At 36.7% G+C, this 24,277-nt stretch overlaps 2 protein-coding genes across 4 annotated transcripts in view; one reads left to right on the top strand and one right to left on the bottom strand.

Annotated features, from left to right (window-relative positions):
• The window catches only part of LRRC39 (leucine rich repeat containing 39), a 30,093-nt gene extending 25,332 nt beyond the window's left edge, over nucleotides 1–4,761 (top strand). Inside the window, exons 8-10 of the mRNA XM_045064906.1 lie at nucleotides 230–382; nucleotides 1,532–1,671; nucleotides 4,675–4,761. Coding sequence (XP_044920841.1) covers nucleotides 230–382; nucleotides 1,532–1,671; nucleotides 4,675–4,730 — 349 coding nt within the window. The 3' untranslated portion in view covers nucleotides 4,731–4,761. The remainder of the gene's footprint in view (nucleotides 1–229; nucleotides 383–1,531; nucleotides 1,672–4,674) is intronic.
• Nucleotides 3,338–24,229, bottom strand: TRMT13 (tRNA methyltransferase 13 homolog). 3 transcript variants are annotated; one of them, XM_045064902.1, is made up of 11 exons: nucleotides 23,965–24,229; nucleotides 21,131–21,177; nucleotides 20,968–21,034; nucleotides 17,458–17,520; nucleotides 17,201–17,270; nucleotides 16,939–17,045; nucleotides 16,424–16,591; nucleotides 14,423–14,495; nucleotides 8,757–8,831; nucleotides 5,452–5,884; nucleotides 3,338–5,151 (listed from the first exon to the last, which is right to left on the bottom strand). In XM_045064902.1, the coding sequence occupies exons 1-11, from the start codon at nucleotides 24,109–24,111 to the stop codon at nucleotides 4,956–4,958; spliced, it is 1,446 nt and encodes a 481-aa protein (XP_044920837.1). In that variant the 5' UTR covers nucleotides 24,112–24,229; the 3' UTR covers nucleotides 3,338–4,955. The 3 variants fall into 3 exon arrangements, with proteins under 3 accessions (XP_044920837.1, XP_044920838.1, XP_044920839.1); XM_045064903.1 differs by lacking the exon at nucleotides 16,424–16,591; XM_045064904.1 differs by lacking the exon at nucleotides 3,338–5,151 and having other exon boundaries at nucleotides 5,505–5,685.
• Between the last annotated feature and the right edge of the window lie 48 nt (nucleotides 24,230–24,277).

The raw sequence follows: 24,277 nt of genomic DNA, 5'->3' as shown, positions 1-24,277 counted from the left end.
TATAAAATGTGTTGGTTTCCTTTCTACCACCACATGCTGAGAAGTGTATTGTAGGGATTAACCCTCCAATGTAGTTTCCCTAATAATCAGGTAATGTGAAGTCAGTTAAGTCAACTGGTACACCGGTTAAAAGAGATGTTATGAAAGATGACATTTGTTTCTTTTTAGGTAGTAAGAACCAGGGTTTTCATATCATGTATGATTAATCGCAGAAACCTCTTTTAATTAGAATGCAGAGTCTACATACATTATGGCTACAACGGAATGAAATAACATGCTTGCCAGAAACAATCAGCAATATGAAAAATCTGGGTACTCTTGTTCTCAGCAACAATAAACTGCAAGATATTCCAGTGTGCATGGAAGAGATGACCAATCTGAGGTAAAAGTTGTAGGCATAGAACTGACATGTTCCTTTCTGGCTGCAGAACAAAGTAATATAGAGAAATTGTTATTACTAGATTTGAATTCTCATTCATATGAATGAATACATTTAAAAAATTTTCCAACTTTGAAATCCTGTAATTTATAAGTAGGATTCATGTACTACTGGCCAAAATTATTCAAGAAAGAATCTTTGAAACAAAAGTCATACTGGGATTGTGAGCTTTTAGGAATGTGCTCGGCTGGTGACATTTTTATGAAAATCATCTTTGGAACTAGTAACAAACCTCATCTATAAATAAAAATCAAAAGCATAAAAATAGTGCTTATTTTCCTTCTAAATGACTACAGTGGACACAGGTAATTGTTACAGATAGAATAAATAAAACGTTTTACTAACTTATTTACCCTCAGAACTCCCTCAAATGTCTTCCTTCCAAAATTTTGTTTCCTGACAGAGAACATAAGATGTGAGAATTCACATCAAATCCCACAATTCCCATAACAAAATCATTCATCCATTCATTCATTCACCTATTCAGGAGCTGCTGAGTCCTGTACCTGATGAAGATATAGTGATATATAAGACACAAGTCTATATAATACGCAGAAACTTCAAGGTCATAGCATTAATTGTATATTTGAAATGCACTGGAATTGCTCTGGGAAGCTCAACTTCATATTAAATACATGCAAGGGACTAATAGTCACTTTGATAAGCTTTGACAATGAGTTGTCTAAAGCTAGTGTTTTTTTTTTTCCCTTCTGGAAAAGAAACTTAGAAGATTTTATTTTTTAAAAGCTTTTATTTATTTGACAGACAGAGATCACAAGTAGGCAGAGAAGCAGGCAGAGAGAGAGGAAGGGAAGCAGGCTCCCGGCTAAGCAGAGCCTGACACTGGACTTGATCCCAGGACGCTGGGACCATGACCTGCGCCGAAGGCAGAGGCTTTAACCCACTGAGCCACCCAGGCACTCCAAAACTTAGAAGATTCTGAAGATTTATTACATTTTACCAAAATGTTCGGTTACTGAAATCAGTTTTTAAAAAAGTAATTTAGTGTGTTACCATTTGATCTTTCCCCAGGGAAATAAATGTACACTTCTATGGCATCTATAAAAATACTGTTTTTTGGTGAACTGCTAGGTTTGTCAACTTCAGAGACAACCCATTGAAAGTGGAAGTAACACTTCCTCCCAGTGAAAACACAGCAGAAGAAGAGGAACAGGAATTATTTGGCCTTCAGTTTATGCATGCATATATACAAGAGTCCCGGAGAAGAGCAGGTATGGCTTTTTTATATAAACACATGTCAAATATTTGATAGAGGAATGTGTATATATATATATATATATATATATACATTCCTTTATGGATTTCTCATTCCATTTTATCTTTTTTGTCAAATTTTGTCTCTTGGTCAACATTGTGGGAGGAAAAAACTGAAATTCCAATCTGTTCACAGTTTTGAAAAAGGTTTGGAGAGAAGTTGTAAAGGTATTGAAAGTTCTTCAAGTGGTGACAAGAATTAAATTTTTCTTTAGCCAAATACTTGAAGCACAACCAAATGAATGAAGATGTTACTTTTATTTTTTATTAAGATTTTATTTATTCATTTGAGAGAGAGCACACGCTGGGGGGTTGGGAGAGAGGGAGAGGGAGAAGCAGACTCCCCACTGAGCAGGCAGCCAGACACAGGGCTCAATCCCAAGACCCTGAGATCATGACCTGAGCCAAAGGCAGATGCTTAACCAAATGAGCCATCCAGGTGTCCCTGAAGATGTGATTCTTAAAGCTTCACTACCTCATTCTATCAGTTTGTCATATATTTCATTACCTTCCCTGTCATTTCCTCTTTTTCTACAGTCCACAAATAGCAATACAATTATTTTGCCTAGGAATGAGAAATATTAAGAGAACACATATTTTTAGCCAATAGTTAAAATGTGAGGTTTTGATATATAGATTTCAATGTCTCTGATAATTAAGAATTAAACCACTTTTTCACTGAAGGAAAGCCTTTAACTTAAACCAAGATTAGAAGAGGCCAAAGAGATAATTATATTAATAAAACTAACAAAACAATAGTACAGTAATAGAAATCATAGTTTTATAATGCACTAAAACATAAAGAGTTTTTGAATCAAAAGTTCAAATATAATTTATCTTCACATAGTTGCTTTGGGGAAGGAGTATAATCCAAGAAAATTGGACAGTGTTTTAGCTAGAATAAATCATTTTTTACTAACATCCAGTGGCAGATATTAGGAAATGGTCATCTGATCTGTGGTAGCAAGTTACAGAAACAACAGCAAGGAAAAATATATTGGGAGACAAGTAAAGTTACAGTTTGGGGCCTTGTTTGGGGTATAAATAGATAAAAAACCAGAGAGTAGATAGAATTGGTGAATGGATGATGGGAAATGAGAAGACCCCAAGATTAATCTGGTTTTGGTTAGAGCATCTGGATGGATGGTGATGCTGAGATGAGGTGGCAGAAATGGATGATGAGGAAATCTGACATAGTTGTGGGACATGTGGGAAGAGGTAGTTGTTTGGATGAATTTGAAAGTTCAACAAGGGGTTTACTGTCCCTGTAAATTTGGCAGGTCAAGGAATAGCAATATACATATCCCACATAGTTACTTTCTCATGGTATCTTAAGGGAAATAAGTTTGGGGAAAACAAGAATCTTGACCTATAGCTTGTTGAAGGACAAGCTCATCTGTCCATAAAGTACTTGGTACCATTGTCAGAAACATCATGAAGCTAAATGGGCACAGGACTATTGTAACTATTGAGTGTATGTGTATGTTTTGTGAAGCGTAATTGAGATTATGCCTGTTGTAGAATATTTTTTATTCCTTGGCATAAATTGTTAAATGATGCAAAACAGATTGTATGACACAAATTAGCATTGCCTGACCCAATAAAATCACGCAAATTATCAAATGATGTATGTATACTATCTTTATTTATGTTCTCTTGATTGGGCAGCATGAATAACGAACTTGAGAAATAATCCAAACTATTTTACTTTAATAATATTTGGCACAGAACTTATAAAAAGAGAAAAAAGTTACAACTTAAGCAGAGATAATCAAACCGTTTGCCTCTTGTTATTAAAAATAGATTTGTGAATTAGTATTATTAATGTATTTATTGAGTACTTACACTGTGCTTGGAGCTGTTTTCAGTATTTTACAAGTGTCATCTCATTTGTTACAAAAACCTTGTGAGGTAGGTAGTATTATTATTATCTTCATCATCCTCAGTTTAAAAAGGGAAATTGAGGCACAAAGAGATTAAGTAGTTGTGCAAGGTCATACACTGAGGTGGTAGGGCAGGATCTGTCCCTAGGTAGTCTTATAAAACATAGGAGATTAAAGTGGAAAAGCCAGGAATTCAAAATGCGTTAGGCTTCTATTTTACAATTCATGTGATCATAAATCTATATATAGGATAAAAAAATTATCTAAGAATATCATTATAGTACCTAAAATTATTAATTCTGATCTTTGTCTTGGCAAAAGTACCAATGATTAAGACAATTTTTACAAATAAAGACAGAAATACATGAAGTATAACATGAAGATAGTAACAGTCCTTACTATATGTTTGGCTTAATATTTGCCTGTGCATAGAAACTGCTTATATGTTAAGTAAGGCCTAAGTGTGAGGTGGGTTTTTGGTTTCATTATCTAATTTCCATTTTATTCCAAATTATTTTCTCAAAAGGAGAGAATGTATTTATAATTGTGCTTATATGTATAAAAATGTCCTTTTAAAAGATGTGATAATTAACTTCAGAAGTTATTTCAAGTTTCAACTTAATTTGTGAATGAGGTTTATAAGTTATCTTTTTGGAAGTTCTAACTAGATAATTATTCAATTAAAAAAATGAAGTGAAACAGTTTATTTCCCTTGAAAACCTTCTCTTCAGTTTTGCTGTTCATCATGAATAAATTCAGATAACACATAAATACATATATGGCTCTGGTAATCTGAAGGTGAATTCATTAATGATTGTGAACATCTCTGAATTTCTTTGCATTAGGAATAAAAAAAATCACAATTGATTATACTTTCCAGATTAGAATGGACAAAAAAATCCATATATAAGCCAAGTTCTCAGACAGGCCCTTGGTACAAACAGACAATTGATCATACATCTTGAACTTGAGAAGTAAAAAGTATTAAATAAAACCAAAGGACAATAAATTTCCCAAATTAATACAAATAGAAAGCTAATGTGCTAGTTGTGTATTGATGTGTTATGTGTGTTTCAGATAACCAAGTCAACTGTTCAACTACTTTACCAATCTCTATAAATACTGATGGATAATATAACTCAAGATGCCCTGCTGAAGAGACTTACTTTGAGAATTTGGTGAATTTGCTAACATTTGGACTTCTAAGTAAAAAACAAAGCTATTACCAAAGTTCAGTGAGGCCACAACAGTTTTTAAAGTTCACATCTCTACTACGTAAAGTATATTTCATTAATATAAAAATACAACTAAAAAAATTTTTTTTTGGTGGAAGACAGATGTTCACAATTTCTTTTCCATTAAGCAGTTGTTTCTGGTGATGAAGAATGATTTGGTAAAGCAGTTAACAATACATTTTCCAAAGACACCAGAGGATCTGTATAATACTGTAAAGCAGGACTGAATCCTTTCTGCCGTAAATACTCGACTCGGCCTTGATCAATCAGCAATTTACAAAGATGCCCTATTTTCTTCTTCTCTTCAACAGTAAGGAACCTAAACCGAATAAATACAAAACATTGTTAAATTCTGTAGAAGTTTACAAAAAGTTATTTTAGTCACTACTATGTATTGATAAGTTCTGAAGTAACCTGCAATATACTAGGTGCTACATCCCATGCTAACAAAAGATGTTTTGTTTATGCCACAATAAAAGTGTATTTTAATGTATTCTAAAATTGGATGGTAAAATGCATTTTCATGAACAGATTCTAGGGGACATTTATCTAAAAAGAAAGTCCAGCAATAACAAAACATTTCTGCCCTGGTGTCATGCATTTCCAAGAAGTCACTTACCCAGGCGCACTGCCACTGCTTTCGTCTGTGATTTGGCATCCACCGTCGTCATGCTCTTCACTGTCATCGTTCTGCTCATCTTTTCTCTTTGTGCTGAGACTGGAGGCTTCCAAAGATGTTTTTCGCATCCCACAAGTTGCCCAACTACTCATTCGCTGGAAGTAGTGGAATTCCACTGCTCCAAGGCCTAGAGCCCTGAAATACTCTTTGCCCACATAATGTCTCCAATCACACCTGTGGTGACAACAGAGTGCAATAACAATGCCAGCCACAGGGCTCCACTTCTCTGGGACATTTTTCTCATTTCCTTTCTTGGCCACAGTGTTAATTTCTTTTCCTGTTTTATCATTCTTTATGCGTTTGGCTAAAGGTTCTTCATTCCTTTCCTCACAACTGGCAGCATAGGTTTCAACCAAACATCGTAATGCAAGATCTGCAAACACAATTATGTGGCCCCCCCAAACCACAGCATCTTTAAAAGTAAGTATTTTTTACATTTATTCAGCAGTATGGTTTCTAAAATCCCCAAAACAAAAAACCTGTTTAGTTTTATACTTGTAAGAATTCTTCCATGAATTATCAATTTTGCTCATATTTGCTGTTTTCTCATTAGCATCTCATTTTCACTGATTTATTCTACATCCCCCCAAAACTGGCTAAAGCTTAACTTCTACAGTCTGTAAAAACTTTTAGTCCAACTAAGCAACTTGGCTCTCATTTCTCCTACTCTAGCTGAGGAAATGACTTGAATAGGAAAAAAATCACTGATCTATCTACACTTACATTCCAGGAAGTTTTGAGCTTAAGAAACCCAAAGAAAGAATGGAGGGAAAAGGCATCTGCTTAGCATCTGCTTAGACTGATGTTAGGCTCAGTCCTGAAACATATAATATTCACAGCAAATCCTGAGAAGCTGAAGAGTTGGTAAGAGGGAGTCATTCTGTGAAAAGTAGGCCTCACTGAGCAGCCTTATGTACTTATGCATTCATTAATTACTGAATGCCTTTCACGTGCAATCTTCGTGAATGTAATGATGAGTATATACATAAACGTCCAAGGTAGATGTATTCCACTTTCAAAAGAGTTTTAAACTTAAAAGCTAAACAAATAGATTTTTTGATGACTATGACTATTTCCCAGTGAAGACTGCTCTATGGTTGACAATAGTGGGAAGACCCCAAATATATACTGTAAAACAAACAAAAAAACCCAGAAAACATATTTTCTGTCTGATTAGGCCAGCATGCTGTGCCTATTCAATCAAAAACACATTTTAAAATTTTATTACCCTAAGATGTCACCAGTGATTATTAAATGACTTAGTATTTTACTAGTAAATTTAATTCAATATATGAGTTGAAGTCAATAAACACTGGGAGAAAGGGATTTTCTTAAACTATTATTAACTGACAAAATATATTCAAGTTAGTTTTATTTATTTTGGACTTAAGTAAATGAATTTCAGAAATGTGAATAAAACAGAAAAATTATTAGAAGAATGAAGTTATTTTAGAATCAGGAGGAGCTTGTAACAATCTATTTTAATGCCTCCTTTACAAAGAACTTAAAGGACAAAATGACATACCAAAGAAAGGGACTAGGAAACAGCAAATTCGTGGTCAAGATTATTCATTCATTCATGGAAATGCTTATTGTTTCTGTTATATGCCAACCGTCGTGTTTGAACACTCCCTGTGTGCCAAAAATTCACAGCATAGTAGGAGAGCTAGAATTATATAATAGACAACTAAAATATCATAAAGTAAAGATGTATGGATGGGATTATGATAAACAGAACTTGAAAGAAATCAGAACTTGACACAGTACAGTACATGGGAAAAGTACACAGGATTTCCATTTGCTGACCAGAAGAGCTGCAGACAGGAAGCATCAAAGGCTGGAAGGCAGGGGCCAGACTGACAGCGGTCGTTAAAGAGCTTAGACTTTATGCTCTAAGTATTAGGAGCTACTGAAGAGTTTAAGACATATTAGGTATGTAGCCAAGAGGTCTAAATATTAATAACTGAAGAACAGGTAGTGGAAGGAGACCACGAGAGAAAGAAGGGCATAGCTGTAGTAGAAGAACCAGGAAAGAAGAATGTCACAATAGAGTAGGAACAAAATTTCAAGAAGGGCAAGCAACCAGGATGCCTGGCTGGCTTAGGCTGAAAAGCATACAACTCTTGACCTCGTGGGCATGAGTTCAAGCCCCACACTGGGTGTGGAGATTAATTAAATTTAAAAAAATAATAATAAAAATTTTAAAAAAGGTCAAGCAACTACAGCAGAGATTTTTCAGTAAGATAAGAATAAGAGGGATGAAGGAAAAATTCAGACAGAGTGACTTAAGAGGGGACAGTGTGTGGAGCAATGAAAATCGACAATATAGACTGTATTTTTGACAAACTTGGGTCAGATGGGTAAGAGTAAATGAGTGCGTTTTTACCCTTTCCCCAGGACAGAACTGGTTTATGCCAGAAGACTCTTATGAGGGTCAAATGATATAAGGTACACAAAAGTCATCTTAAAAACCATGAAAGACAACACAAGCCATTTCCCGGTCAACCTAAATAATGTCTAATGGAGGCTCCAATTTCCTTGTATGGGAGTTGATGAAACCAGCAGGAGCCAGGGAAATGTAATAATAATTAACATTCACTAATATGTGCCAGACATTTACATGTAACCTGGTAAATTATATGTTACCTCTGTTTTACAGATGAGATAACCAAAGCTTAGAAAGTTTAAATAATTTGCAAAGGTTACACAGCACAGCTGATTTCCAGACTATCCGTGCTCTTTCTACCTTACCATGCTACACCTGACAGATGGATGTGCTAAAATAAGATATCTTATATTTTTTATCTAATATTTCTTTTTTCATTTTCCCCAGAATCCTGGTATGTATAATCATCTTCTAGACTAGAGGTTTCAGAGTCCTTCCCAAGCAACTTCTTGAAAATTCAGTAGCTTCTAGAGTAGAATCATATAGTTTCCATAAATGATTTGTTTCCTTTTTGGTTGAAATATAACCCAAAAAGCTTTAAGTCTTTTAAGTCTATTTACATCTAAATATCTCAGTATTTACATGTAACACTCTTGATTCATCCTGCAAAATGGCCAAAATAAGCAGATAAATAAGAAAACTCTATACCTGATCTAACATAGGGCCAGTGCTACTATGAAGATTAATGAATTATAAGCATACTTATTAATAAACTAACTCAAGAGACTATTTCAATGACTTGGACCATGTTAAGCTAAAACTTAGTGTGTTCATCTAGGTTATTAGTATGTTTACATACCTGTTGCCACACCACATAGATGCTTTCCAATTCCTACCACAGGTAGTTTTTCTTTGCTTAGCAAAGGAATCTTATCTGAAATAAAAGGAAATGAGAACCAAGTTAGCATTCTTGTGAGATGAGACATTACCAAGGCCTCCTGAAAGAGAGAACTAATTTAAATCCTTGAATTTAAGGGATGAAAGAGACTCAAACAAAAACTTCTCACTTTATAGCTGTGGAATAAGAGACTCACAGTTGTAGTGACCTGATAAGTAACACAGAGGGCTGCTGACCAGCCAGAATTAAAATTAAAGTTTCTTTCTTCTTTTTCCCCCTTTTATTTCCCTCTTGCCCCTGGTGGGGCCTCTCCTCCCAAGGTAAAGTTTCTTGACTCTTGGGATAGTATTATTTCTTCTACACTGACTCAGGACTTTCCCCTGTATAAGCCTTACTCTGCTAAATATTAACTCATCAATAAAAGAAGTCAAAGCTTCCCCTCCTGCAAGATTTATTTTGAACAAATAATACATATGATAAACATTTATGAATAACATTATATTATACAATACAATATTCAGTATTAATTAAACTATAGACTTTACTGTACCTTAATGCTCAAAAATAAGATATTATCTTAGCTTTTCACATATTTTTTTAAAAAAAGAAAATATTCAGGGCGCTGGGGTGACTCAGTGGGTTAAGCCTTTGCCTTCAGCTCTGGTCACAATCTCAGGGTCCTGGGATGGAGCCCAACATCGGGCTCTCTGCTCAGTGGGGAGCCTGCTTCCCCCCGCCGCCCGCCTGCCTCTCTGCCTACTTGTGATCTCTCTCTCTGCCAAATAAATTTTTAAAAAGTGTTTTAAAAATTAAAAAAAAAAGAAAATATTCATAACAGTCCTGAAAAAGAAAAAAAAAGGGTCTACAGGTAATGCAGTGAGATGTAATATATCACAGTTGTGGTATGGCCTCACCCCACCCACCATTTCTTTTCCTTTTTATAAGATTCTGAAATGTAAAGTATGCTTCCTGCTACAAATCCAGCTACAGCATCTATCGTAGTCAACAGTCCAATGCAGGTACTTAGTAAATATTTCAACCATTCTATTGCTTTCTTTCAAATGTTAGTATATTATATGCCAGGAGAAAATGGTACCAAGTGGAATAGTTTGCCTGTGTCAGTGAATATAGAAGTTTAAATTAAGGTAGTTCAAGAAACTAACCATCAATTACAATTACTGACCAGAGAAAATTATGAAAGAATGTAAGGCAATTTCCCAGAAAGCTGAGAGCACTAGAATCTCTAAATCAGGATTTCTCATCCTTAGCATCAATTAGGGTGAAGAGAAAGGATGTCTAAGAAAGCCCTTCTGCTTTATGCTTAAAAATTACCTTATTTCCTCTCTATTTTTTTTCTTTTTTTAAAAAAAGAGATTTATTTATTTATTTTTAAGATTTTAAAAGATTAAGAAGTAAAAGATTTTACTTGTGAGAGAGAGAGTGAGCACACAAGCAGGGGGAGCGGCAGAGGGAGAGGGAGAAGCAGACTCCCAGCTGAGCAGGGAGCCCAATGTGGGACTTGATCTCATGACCCTGAGACCATGACCTGAGCTGAAGGCAGATACTTAACCGACTGAGCCACGCAGGTGTCCCTCTCTCTCCTATTTCTTTGGGCTTGGAAAACAGAGCAGAGGAACTTCTGGGAAATGATGGTAGAGTAAATGCAAATATCTGGTTTACTCCCTCTTAAAATTCCACTGAAATGAGGATAAAAGGATGTTTAAAAAGGTATAAACTCAACAAGATCTGAAAGAGAACTAAAGGAGACAAAAGTGGGAAAGGCTGTGACTCAACCAAATTTATTCCACAAACCTTCAAAAGACTCAAGCATCAGGTACCTTGGCAGTAGAGCTGAGTAGCTACAATAGAAAGTGATGGTGGAAAGTCTATTTAATAGTCAGATCCCCACCTCATAGCTCCTTGGTAGCTACCTCTTTCCCACGTGGTGAAAGACTAGACTAATTCTCTGGAGCTAGTAGAACAGGAGGACAGCAGCTTGAGGGACAACGGGAAGTTGAAAGTTGAAGTATTGCAAAACTGCAGGAGTCAGTGAGTGTGCATACTAATTTCCCTAGCTTTTGTTTCCCACAGGGTCCTAAGATGTTGGTAATCAGACCTTTACCCTCCAGACAGGTGATCAGAAGAGTCTTCTCTGCTGAATCTGACCTGCCCAAGTAAAAAGATCACATCTTAGGCCGATCACCCCAAAGTGGAGCTCAAACAACTCCACCTGAGTACTCAGAGCTCTGAGTCCCTCAGTTCTAAGAACACACCATCAAGGAGCACCAGATGTTTGAGGACAGCCTCAAAAGTCAAGAGACCAAAACGAATGGAAAAGAACAAATTGTGAAAACAGGTAATGAAGGGAGAATAAATCTAAAAAACCATTATTAATATCCTCAGAAAGATATTATAATTATAAAAAAGAACAAGATACAACAATAAAGGTAAACTCAGAGAAAAACATCTTAGAAATTAAAACTATGAGAGAAAAAATTAAGTTGGGGAAATCTTAGAAAGTATAGGAAAAAAACCAAAGACAACATAGAGAAGTAGAAAACCACCCCAGCAGGTCTAGTAACTGTATCGTAAGAATTCCTCCATAATGGGAGAAAAGAGAAAGTGAAGCAGAGAAAATTACGGAAGAATGCAAGGCAATTTCCCAGAAAGCTGAGAGGACTAGAATCTCTAAATCAGGATTTCTCATCCTTAGCATTATTGACTTTTTGACCCCAATAATTTTGTTTTGGGGAGCTCTACCATACCGTATAGGATATTTAGCAGGCCTCTGGTCTGTATCTGTTAGATGTCAGCAGCATGCCTACTACTATGACAACCAAAAGTGTTTCAGACATTGCCAATGTGCCCTGAGGGACAAAGCAGCCTCCACTGAAAACCACTGGTATAAATCAAAGCGTCAGGCAAAGCAGATAAAAACAACCATAGGAAGGTATATTACTGTGAAAATTTTAAACACTAAGGATAAAGAAGGACCTATACATTAAAATAATAATAATAATAAATAAATAAAAAATAAAAGCAGATCAAGTACAAGGGACCAAGATTCAGAATAGCACTGAACTTTTAAATAATACTAGTGAAACAGAACTTGCAAAATTCTAAAGGAAAATGATTTTAAACCTAGAAATATAAAATACCCAGCCAAGTCAAGTGTAAAATAAAAGATGTTTCCGGACAATGCAAGGTCTCAAATTTATCTCTAATGCACTGTTTCTCAGGAATCTATAGGACTAGGTGCTCTGCCCGAAAAAACTAAATCAACAGAGGAAGAAGTGGGAAAAGATGTGGAAAAAGAAATTTCTACCTAGGATAGTGAAGGAGGATGAGACTGAAGAGAGTTTTAACGTTGATCATTGTGCCCCAGGAACAAAGGGCATCCAGTCTTGATCAGAACATGTCTGAAGCATACAGGGGAGAATTTTTCAGGAAGATGGAAACTAACAGAATACTTGATGAATGTATTTATAACAAATACATTTTTATAAGACCAAGTAAATAAAACTAAATTATTAATTTAGCAAACAATAAAAAATATAGGATAAAGAAATTTCCTACATGGTCTGGGGAAAAAAATGATGATTTAATATGTATTAGAAAAATGAGGAATGGGAAGTATTTGCACTTGAGATGGGGCAGGGGTAGAAAATTTTCATCTTCCATTGGGAAAAACCGATAGATTATGCTTGTGGGGAAAAAAAGGGAATCAGGTAAAACAAAAGCCTGTTGTCAGACACTATAGATAAATATAAAAATTCACCCATAAGAGATAAATGTGGTTGGCTTTGAAGAGAGAGCCATGGCAGGGAGGGAGTGGCTGGTGCTATGTTTAAAACAACTTGAGAACCTGTGGAACTATTTGACTCTTAACCACATAAATGTAACTTTAATAAAAGCCCCAAATAGGGGGGAAAAAACCCACAAAAAACAAAGAAAAAAGAAAGGAGGTGGGGATGTCAGCAGTGACCTAATTCAAGATACTTCTTATTCTCTCTCCTCCCCTTAAATGACGAGCAGTCAATTCCAACCCTGCCACCCAGAAAGGAAAAGTCCTTTAAATAAATGTCATTTTCTCCTCATTTCAAACTACCTTTAATCACCCTCAGTATGTCATTACATAAGTCTTTTTTTTAACTATTAGGAAAAAACAGAAGCATGGAAGTCAGGACTTTATAGTTCACATTTTCACTCGTGGTTACATTTTTAGACAGTCACTGCTTAGCAGGAAAAAATATTTTCCAATTAATGCAAATTCTAAAAGGGCAGTATTGACCTAGATTGTAGATATTTGCTCCTTTTTCTCTTATTTCAGTTTAAAAATATGAAATGGGGGCACATGGTGGGCACAGAAGGGTTAGAAACTAATAAATATGGTAGGCAACTTTTCAGTATTCTTAATAAGAATTCAACACATAGCATAAAAACTTGTCTAGGATTTTCAATATCAGAAAAGTAATATTTTCAGTTAAACAGTTTTAAATACAGGGATTTATATGTAAATGTGGGGTTTCACAAAGCTGTATTAATTAGTGGATGGAAGAGGTTACTAGGATATGCTTGTAGTAATACAAAAAACTATAAAAAGACACAGAAAAGGCACAAAGTGTATGACTAAAGGTGTGTGTGTGTGTATGAAATGTGACTTCCACAGAGATTAATTATCTTGGTACAATTTAAAATTCTAGACGGGGTGCCTGGGTGGCTCAGTGGGTTAAGCCTCTGCCTTCAGCTCAGGTCATCATCTGGGTCCTGTGACTGAGCCCTGCATCAGGCTCTCTGCTCAGTGGGGAGCCTGCTTCCCCCTCTCTCTCTGCCTGCCTCTCTGCCTACTTATGATCTCTCTCTCTGTCAAATAAATAAAAATCTTAAAAAAAAAAATCCTAGGAAGTATCTTTTACCATCAGCTGGACAAAGAATGCTCATTTCTTCAACAGTTTACGTAAAGTCATATTGATGACAGGCAGAAGGCACTAGCCTTTTTAAGGGGGTGGGCCAGAGGGAGAGGGAGAGGGCAAACCTTAAGCTGGCTTCATGCCCAACATGGAAATCAAGAGTCGGATGCTCAACCAACTGAGCCACCCAGACGCCCCCAAAGAGACTCATAATTAGAAAAGACAAAGAAATAATGTAGGGACATGTCACCAAAACTTTTAAACTCCTTCCTAATATGACACTTCATTTCTAATTGAAACTGAAACCTCATCTTAAAAAAGTTCCAACCCTAATTCAATTTACATTTATCCAAATGATAGATATAACATTCTATATTAATAATGCATTAATTTTGGGCGCCTGGGTGGCTCAGTGGGTTAAGCCGCTGCCTTCGGCTCAGGTCATGATCTCAGGCTCCTGGGATCGAGTCCCGCATCGGGCTCTCTGCTCGGCAGGGAGCCTGCTTCCCTCTCTTTCTCTCTCTGCCTGCCTCTCCATCTACTTGTGATTTCTCTCTGTCAAATAAATAAATAAAATCTTTAAAAAAAAAAAATAATGCATTAATTTTAGTTTGTTTTCCCTGAAGGACTGTTCTGCATCACTGGATTTCTAAGCAACAGTCAGAATTTGAAACTTTTATGATTTATGCTAGGGCAACGGAAAGTTATGCAACTTACTCAAACACAAGTGTTGAATATCAATTTGAAGTCTCTCAAATACTGAATTTTTCTTTCTGTGTTTGCCATCTACCTGCACAAAGAGAACATTGTCATAACAGCAGCTTTTTTATGTTTAAAAAAAGCTTTATGAATTTAAAAATATTTCTATTTGTTTTCAAAATTCAGAGGAAATAATTTCCCATCTTATTTTTTAATATTCAAAAACCAAAATCACTAGTTAGAAGTTTAAGATTGTATATTCTTTGATGGAAACTCCAAAATAACAATATCATACATTTTTAAAAGGCTTGAAAAATTTTAAAAATTATGTATAATTATTTCCTTTAACTCTAAAACTTCACAATTTATTGATGAAGGAACTAAGATTTATTAATCTTAAGTGACTAACCTAAGATTATTTGCCAGCTCCTTTGCCTTTGTTAGGCCGTAATATACTATTTTGGGCTTATTCTTCTTACTCTCTCTGAAAGATCACAACCACCATTCTGATCTATGTCCCTATGCCTATGATTTACAAATCAACACTGTGGCCCAGATATTTTTGATAAGCACCAGTTACATATCTAGCTGTGAACTAGAAAGCTCTACTTCAACTGCAAACTCATTCAAAACTGAACTCATCATTTCTCCCCTCAAACCTATTCTTTCTCTTCCACCTTCTATATTCCCTATCTCAGATAAAAAGCACCACCATTCACTGAAAGCCATAAAGTGTCACCTGAAATAACTCCTCATTATTAATGACTAATAAATCACCAACTCTCTTTGCTTCCAAAATCTTAGCACTTCTCATATTCTTTCCCTCCTCTCCATCCCACCACAACAGCTTTAGCTCGGGCCCATTTCTTACTTGGATTACTGGATATAATTATCTTGTTATTAATCTCCCTACTTCAAGTTTCAGACTCTTCTGATATAGCTTTAATGGTACTGCTAGGATGAACTTTAAAAAAGCCTTCTTATTTTCTTCACCAACTCTTACATATTCTTTCAATCTCCTCTCAGCGGTCACTTCCTCCAGGAAACCTTCCCTGACCCACACTACACTGGGGCTGGTGTTCTATCTTCTTGCTCCTATGGCTTTTGGTACTTACCATTATCATAAGAGACTTAGCATACTGAACCAAAATACTCATAAGTATGCTCCACTAGATATTAGCTTCTCAAAGACAAGAACTAAATCTCATTCCTCCAAATCCCCAGCACATAGCAGGATAGAGTCAAACTCCTTCCCCTGGCACAAAACAGGACACCTTCCAGTCATCCTCTCCCATCTCATCACCACTGAACTCTACTTGGGACCGTGCATTCCCATCAGACAGAAGTGTTTCCATGTTTCCCTGTCATTTCAGGTATTTGTTACACTGTTCCTCAAACCCTCTATCTAAGAAACACCAATTCTCCTTTTAAGACACAATTCAGGCATCACCTTTTCTATGGAGCCATTTGTGTCCTTTCCCTGCAATCAAACATGTCATTCCCTCTTTTGAAACCACACTATACTCTGTGCAGATTTTTTTCATACTTTGATACTTTTCTATCATCATTAATTTGTCTGCCTCTCCTTTCTAAGTATCAGTAATAGGACACAGGGACCTCGTCTTGACTTTACCTACCCAATGTGTATCATGGTGCCTAATGGTAGGCTCAATAAATATTTAATGAATGAATAAAATATTTACTGAATGAATAGTCAGTAGGTGACACAGGTAGGTTAGAACCCAAGACTTTTAACTCCTAGCTTGAGCTTGGCCCTTTCCACATATTTTCTTGTCTCTGCAAATAATTTAAAGAACTCAGCTCAATGGACTATTAAAATTTAGATTAAAAAATTTATCTTCAGTTTATCAATATAATTAGAATAAAAAGCCATATCAAATCAACATGAAAAATAATTTTCTGTAAGAGACATGTTTCTGAGTATCATTGTTTCTTTTTTTTAACAAAAAAAGTACAAACAAAGTTTGGTTACTAATATACTGACATGGTTTCACTTACCTTGAATCTCGTGGTCACCTTTTCTACTAGGATGAAGTGAACTTTCTCAGCATCTTTTAAGGCAATATCAACCCAATGAGATAATTTTCCCTTTCCTGCTCCAAACTCAACAAAGCATCTTCTTGGACCAAGTAACTTTAATTTTTCAATGTTACCTAAAATAGAAGCCTGCAAACTTCACAAGATTATTTTATAAACTCGAGCAAACACATCTGGCTTGAATTGGAAAAAAGCAAGGTAATTTCTACAAAAGGCAGCATGAGCACATTGATATTTTTGTTTGGCTTTAAATTTTTTCCCTTGCTTTGAAATTTTTTAACACATAATACTCAGAACCATATCCATGCCAAAAGTTTTTAATATATGCTTACATTTATTTTTTAAATGGAAAGATTCTATTCCCTACAAGATAAACTAAACAAAATCTCATTAAGAATTATATTTAGAAAGAATGTTAGCTTTTGACAAATGAACAAAAGGCCAATTTTAGTATAATTACTTTGGCCTAAACATACCTGCTGTTTCAGGTGTTTGGTTGCAGAATCACCATTTTTAGGGTCATTAAGGGCATCATGCAATGCTGGATGGGACATAATTTGATCTTTAAGTGTAGAGTTCAAACCTGTGCCAAATATAAGCACAATAGCTTAAGCAACCAAACATGAAACCGTAGGGCTCTGAGCAATGGTAGTAACATTCTGTAAACCATACTGGCATCAATTCATGTGGCACCTAATTATTTTAAAAATTTTAACTTGCAACTGTAGGCAAACTTACCTTCACTTGCTTTCTGCAATTTCTTAATTAAGTTTTCCAAATGCTCTTCAGAAAGAGAAGAAATTGGAACCTATAAACAAAAATGGGGCATGAGCTTATCTGGGAATGAACCATCACTAATAATATGGATTCTATAGAAAAAATACATTCTAAATTCAAAATAATTAATTTATCCTAAACAAAAATTGGGACATAGCTTATTCACAGAAATAGCTCACAGACACCTTTTAAAATTAAATATAAAGTCAAATACTTACTAATTGTTCAGGTATTTCTGTTTCATCTTTTAAGCCTGCGTTAATATCTTGAATAAAGAAGTCCTTAACAAAAACAAAACCACAATACTGTCATTAATGTGAAGAGCTCAAAAAAATTAAGGTCAAAAACTGATCCTTCCCTTCGTCCCTTACTCTGTACCTGCCATCCTCCCTTTTTCCCATTTATGAATTATTGAGCACCTACTATGGTCTTTAATTTGCTTTAGTGCCAAGGGCTCACCACAGTAGAGAACAGAACAGACAAAAATCACTATATTCATGAACCATATATTCTAGTGAGATATTGTTTGAATAAGCAGTCATATTCTAAAGAAGTTTGTTAGTAATTTTTATTAACTTTTTTACCTATCTATAGCACAGATTGAGAGCTGTGTCAGTTTTGCTTATGGTGTTAACAGCAAAAACAACAAAGTACCAACTACACATGGCTGTTTATCAGACAGGCAGCATGACCAAAGAGAGAGAGAGGATATGGTATTACAATGGTTTAGGTCTGATTTCTTCTCTTTTAAAATGCCGATTAAGGGGCGCCTGGGTGGCTCAGTGGGTTAAAGCCTCTGCCTTCAGCTCAGGTCATGATCTCAGGGTCCTGGGATCGAGCCCCACGTTGGGCTCTCTGCTCAGCAGGGAGCCTTCCTCCTCCTCTCTCTCTCTCTGCCTGCCTCTCTGCCTACTGTGATCTCTGTCTGTCAAATAAATAAATAAAATATTAAAAAAAAAATAAAATGCTGAGTAAATAAATTTTTTATCTAAAATAAAATAAATTAAAATAAATTTATTTATTAGTTTTTTATCTAAAATAAAAAAATAGAAAGGTATTATAACACTATGTTGTTTAAAATAACATAGCATAAGATTTTTCTAGTGTATCTTCAGAAAGATTTTCTGGAATTATCGAGATCAGCATCTTCCAACGCAATCTTCTGCAATGATGGAAGTAATTCCAGATCTTCCCTGGAGAACATGATAGCCACTAGTTTTGAAATACTACTAGTGTGATTGAGGACCTGGATCTTCAATTTCACTTCAATTACCTCTCTTTGGTCTGCCCATTTATTTTTTTATTATCTTTTTAAATATTTCATTTTTTTATTTTAGAGAGAGAGAGAGAAAGCATGCTTATGCATGCTGGAAGGAGTTGAGGGATGGGGGTGGCAGGAGGCAAAAGAATATCAAGCAGACTCTGCACTGAGCACGGAGCCTGACGTGGGGCTTGATCTCACAAATCTGAGATTATGACCTAAGGTGAAATCAAGGGTCAGACCCTTAATTGACTGAGCCACCCAGGTGCCCCATTACCTTTTTCTAAGATTTATTTATTTGAGAGAGAGAAAGAGCATGCATCCAAGGGGGTCTGGGGTAGAGGGAAAGAATCCTCAAACAGACTCCCCTCTGAGCATAGAGCCCAACATGAAGCTCAATCTCATGACCCATGAGATCATGACTGAACTGAAACCAAGAGTCAGAAGCTCAACCGATTGAGTCACCCAGATGTCCCTTTTTTATTTTAGAAGAAATGTATTTCAAAATCTTGAGGTTCTTCAGCTGTGACATAAGCTATGCACAAAAATGCCAGGATTCACCTAGGCCCTGTTGACTCCATGGATCTTAGGGAACAAGGGGAATCAATGCAGGCAAGAAGCCCATATTACTTGCTGAGCAGTGAGTAATGAAGACCTTTGTCTCTGACCCAGGAGTCTCTTCTGCCAGCATCCACAAACCTGCAGGCTAACTTGTTAGCCTGACAATAAGATTACACTTCAGATCCTTCATATTCCTCACATGTGCCTTTGCCATTTGCTGCTCAGAGGCCAGGAATACTAAATACAGGGATGTTTGAAATACACAGGACATGACTATTCCACTTGAAATGCCAAAAGCCCATTGAGGGTAGGAGCAGCTCACACTTTGATGTCAGTGTCACCTAGAGTTCTGTTCTTGGTCTCATGCTCTACTTACTAGCTATCTTATCTCATCTTCACTCAGTTCTCCTCTTGTTTTCTATATTCCAAGTCCTGTGCAATGCCTAGTCCCAGATAAAGCTAACAACTTTCTCACTTCTAGGTGCTAACATATGTTTGTTTTTCCTTGTCTGGCTGAGTCTCCTCCCATCGCCGCCCCCCCCCCCCCCGCGCCTTTTGTGGGGAGGGGAGGGCCAACGGGGAGGGAGAAATAATCTTAAGCAGGCTCCATGCGCAGCGTGGAGCCTGACCGGTGACTTGATTTCACAACCATGAGATCATTACCTGAATAGAAATAAAAAATTGGACACTTAACCAACTAAGCCACCCAGGTGCTCTTGGCTGATCCTCCTTTGACCTGTAAGTCTCATTGTATGACACTCCTTCAGAGAAGCCTCCCTGACTCCTTCCTCATCTCTTTCATCCCCTATTTCTCCCAAAAGAGGGTTAGGCTCTCTTCCTTTATTCTTCCACAGCACTCTGTATTTAATCAATTTTAAAGATATTATATTTTTTGTCTCTCCTACCAGACTGTAATGTTCTTATAGGCAGGATGCTTGGTACAATGTCTGGTATAAGTACTCAATTAATATTTATTGAATAAGTAAGTTCCTCCCCCACCCTTCCAATCGCTTACCCTGGGTAACTTAAAAATTTAAGGCTTTACCTATGATCTGTATTTACTGACTTCAAACTACTCTACTGACTTTCAGACTCACATATCCAACTCTAAGCTTTTGGTCACCAACTTTTCTTGATACTGCTACCTAAATAATTCTTGCATTTATTCCCTACCCTTTCCATCCTCTTTCATTTAGTCTCTTATATGTCCCACCTGGATTTCAGCAACAGGCCCTCACCAGTCCTTCTAATTCCAAGCCATCTTCCCACACTGATCTGAGGGAAAGTTTTGTAAGAGGTAAAGCTGACATCATTCTTTAGCTTAAAATCTTTCAGTGGTTCCCCGTATATTTCAGAATAAAGTCCGAGTTCTTCAAAGTCTCACTGTGGTTTCTCACTTTCTTCTCACCTATATGGACTTTTCTTCTTTTTCTTTGCCAAATCAAGACTCAGCTTAAGTGTTAGTCCCTCTGGAAAGCTTTTCTTGACCCCTTGGATATAATTTTAATTTTTATACAAGTATGTGCTCTTACAACATGTGCACTTCTTTCACTAAACTTATTAAGATCCCTTATTTACAAGTTAACTTATCAGTCTCAAATAAACTCTTTGAAGGCTGGGGCCATATTTTATTGAAATAAATTTAGTAAGCACTAAGTAAATATTTTGAATAAACTGTGAAATTACTCTCTAAACAATACACTTGTTGCACAAATTCTATTATCTGAATTAGGATTATAAGTGGATTCACAGTCTGATGTCCTATACACTCAAATGCATATATCACATTCAAGCCTTAAGGCTAGAGTCTTGTTAAGTATTCACATTTGTAATCAACTACGTATATATAAACATTACATACCACACATTTCACCTTTCAATTTGATCAAAGTGATAAAACACTTACAGGTTTTGGCTTCTCTCTTGAGTTACACTTTTTCAAATGCTTTGATAGTTGATCTTCATATACTGTGCTAAATTTAAAGAGAAAAGTATTTAAAATAATTTTATAAGACCTGTGACAATTACTCTTTCTAGCACAGAAAAACCCTTATTGGACCCATACTTACTGTTTTGGATCTAAAGGACACAGAATTCTTTTCCGAGCATTTTCTTCCTAAGAAAGATAGATCATATATTGACTTGGTTAGAAAATATCAAGTCATTGCTTACAGATACTAGATACAACTTCAGTATAATCCTAAATTTACGTGTTCCCAAAACAAGGTAAGGAAACCTTAAAAGGACAATAATAAAACATTGACAAAATAAGTTAAGCAACAAAAATCTCCAAAGTAGCTAGTTTTTGTTTATATGAGCAAATACTCCTTTGGATAATGAGGGTTTATAGCTTCAAATAGATTTAGAGAAGACCTACATATGGAATTTCAAATCTGTGATAGCACTGGCTATAATTTGCCTCATTATTTTGTAATAATCTTTTGCGGTGTCCTTTTTTTTTTTTTTTTAAAGATTTTTATTTATTTATTTGACAGAGAGAGAGAGAGAGTGTACAAGTAGGCAGAAGGAGAGGGAGAAGCAGGCGCTCCACTGAGCAGCGAGCCTGATGTGGGGCTCAATCTCAGGACCCTGGGGTCGTGACCTGAGCCCAAGGCAGTAGCCTAATTGACTGAGCCACCCAGGCGCCCCTTTTGAGATGTTCTTGGGGGGCAAAATCACCCTCAGTTAAGAACCAGTGGCTAAAACTATGTACAAGTGGTCTCAGCTATAGATGATACTTAATACAAAAAAGATGGAAACATAATACTTAATTAGATCATGTATCTTATATTGCAGATTTAGTAGAATGCCCACAGTTGAAAATCAAATTGCGTCATGTGTCATGTTTCCCTTGGTGTCTTGCAATCTTTCTTCAAGGGACCAATAACAACATTCCTTTCTCTCTGATAATACCAATCATCTTGTAAGGAACTAGTCACAATCTACTACTGTTAGCACTTGCAGTTATCTTTGAGATGTTTTGTTAAAGTCAAATATAATAAGGTCTTAGAGTGAGAACAAAACTTTTCTCCCACCATAAATCTCATGTTTAAAAATTTAATTAACCAACTAAATCTCATTTTTTGATCAAGGGATGTTTGCTGATCTCCTCAACCCACAATACAACTGGAGGTATACTTCGAAGAGTTCTCAATGTAAGTCATGGGTCTTCCACATTCCAAAACAAGAATATGCTTGTTTCTGTATACTTCACTCTAGCCAAGTATCCGTCAAATCAAAAATATGAAGTAGAGATATGCTATGGTGGACAGTAGCAGATGAAGGAACCCTGATCTGTACTGGATATTGTCCAGAATAAACCACCTAATAGAAATAATGTAAATAATATTGGACATCCAGAAGCCATGAAACCAGGTGCTTGCCTATTTGGTTTCCAAAATTGACTAAACAGGTTCTTCTACAAGCGTTTTGCATCTCTTGTTCTTACTTTTATTTTCTATCATATATATCCTAAGGAAATACACCAAAATACAGTTGACTCTTGAAAGGGGGGAGGGGAAGCCACACCCCTCCTCCACAAGCAACTTTTGACTTTTCAAAAAATGAGATTTTTTTTTAAAGATTTTATTTATTTATTTGACAGAGAGAGATCACGAGTAGGCAGAGAGGCAGGCAGAGAGAGAGAGGAGGGAAGCAGGTTCCTGCTGAGCAGAGAGCCCGATGCGGGACTCGATCCCAGAACCCTGAGATCATGACCTGAGCCGAAGGCAGCGGCTTAACCCACTGAGCCACCCAGGCGCCCCAAAAAATGAGATTTAAAACTTTTTGAATTAAGTACAAATAGTCTACTGCTGACCTAAAGCCTCACTGCTAACATAAAGCTGATTATGCATATTTTTTGTTGCATGCATTATACACTGTATTCTTACAATAAAGCTAAAGAAAATGTTATTAAGAAAGTCTTAATAAGGGAAGCGCATTCATAATACTGTACTGTGTTTATGAAATCCAGGGATATGTGGACTGGCAGTTCAAACACGTGGTCAAGGGTCAACTATATATATATATATATAATAAAAGATTTTATTTATTTGAGAGAAAGAGCACAAAAACCAAGGAAGTGGCAGAGGGAAAGAGAGAAGCAAGATCCTCAGTGAGTAGGGAGATCGCTGTGGGGCTCAACCCCAAGACCCTAGGACCATGACCCCCGCCCAAGGCAGAGGCTTAACCGACTGAGCCACCCAGGCGCCCTAAGGGTCAACTGTATATTGACAGTACAATTAATATGCCTAACAGTATTCTCAAACAAAATTGTACGCCTCCTGTTTCAATTTAAAAAAGTCAATTCTTACACGATTTTCTATCTTTCCTTCCCCCTTTCAGCAGTTACAAGTTGTTTTCAAAAGACTGTACTCTAATTTTTTTTAAGTTTTTAATCACTCCGTGCTCCTCGCAAGCGCACTCCCTAATCCCCAGTACTTATTTCACCCATTCCTTCCCTCTCCCCTTTGGTAACCATCAGTTTGTTCCCTACTAAAGAGTTGTGTGTCTAAATAAATTTTTTTAAAAAGTTTCTCAACTGTATTCACAAGAAGTGATTATTACTCACAAAACAATCAGAACACAATTAGTGAAACCTTGCGATTTCCCATCAAGAAGGCGGAGACTGGGCGGAGTGTATAAGGCGGTGGCTTGGAGTACAACTAAGATCTACTATTGCCCGAACTTAGTATCAAGATAAGCGGGTCACTGTAGGCGCTTTAGTTAGCGCGAGAAGCACTACACTTCGCTAGGGCTCAGTATCGCTGCATAGGGAGGGCAGGGCTGCGCTTAGCACAGGAAAAGCCAAAAAACGCAGCGAACAGAGCAGAATTCTGGTAAAGGGAGTTCCGGACCAAGAAACTTATTTCCAACTCTCCAAATGGTAGGGGCAATACCAGACCTCCGCGGCTCCAGCGTGTTCCCCACAGAATCTTTTCCCCGCTGCCACCACCATCCTGCAGAAGCGCTTCTTCTTTTCCACATAGTAACTGCAGCGACCCTCAACCGGGAAGTCAGTCGTGTGCGGGGCGGGCGCAGAAGCCGCCATAATTCAGGGTTCGTTTGTGGTGGTAAGCAGCGGGTGAAGAGAAGAAAAGTTCTTTGCTTCCCTCGGGTCCCCTTCCCTTAACAAATATGGCTGCCGCGGGTCCCGCCACGCAAGTCAATGCCCGGAACTGCCCCCCCATCCTCTGCAAAACCGGAAGAAACTGATG

The sequence above is a fragment of the Mustela putorius genome, unplaced genomic scaffold, assembly GCF_011764305.1.
Source record: "Mustela putorius furo isolate JIRA1106 unplaced genomic scaffold, ASM1176430v1.1 tig00003853_pilon_pilon_pilon, whole genome shotgun sequence".
NCBI lineage: Eukaryota > Metazoa > Chordata > Mammalia > Carnivora > Mustelidae > Mustela > Mustela putorius.
The sequence above is the reverse complement of the archived record's forward strand: the minus strand, read 5'-3'. Positions and strand labels throughout refer to the sequence as shown.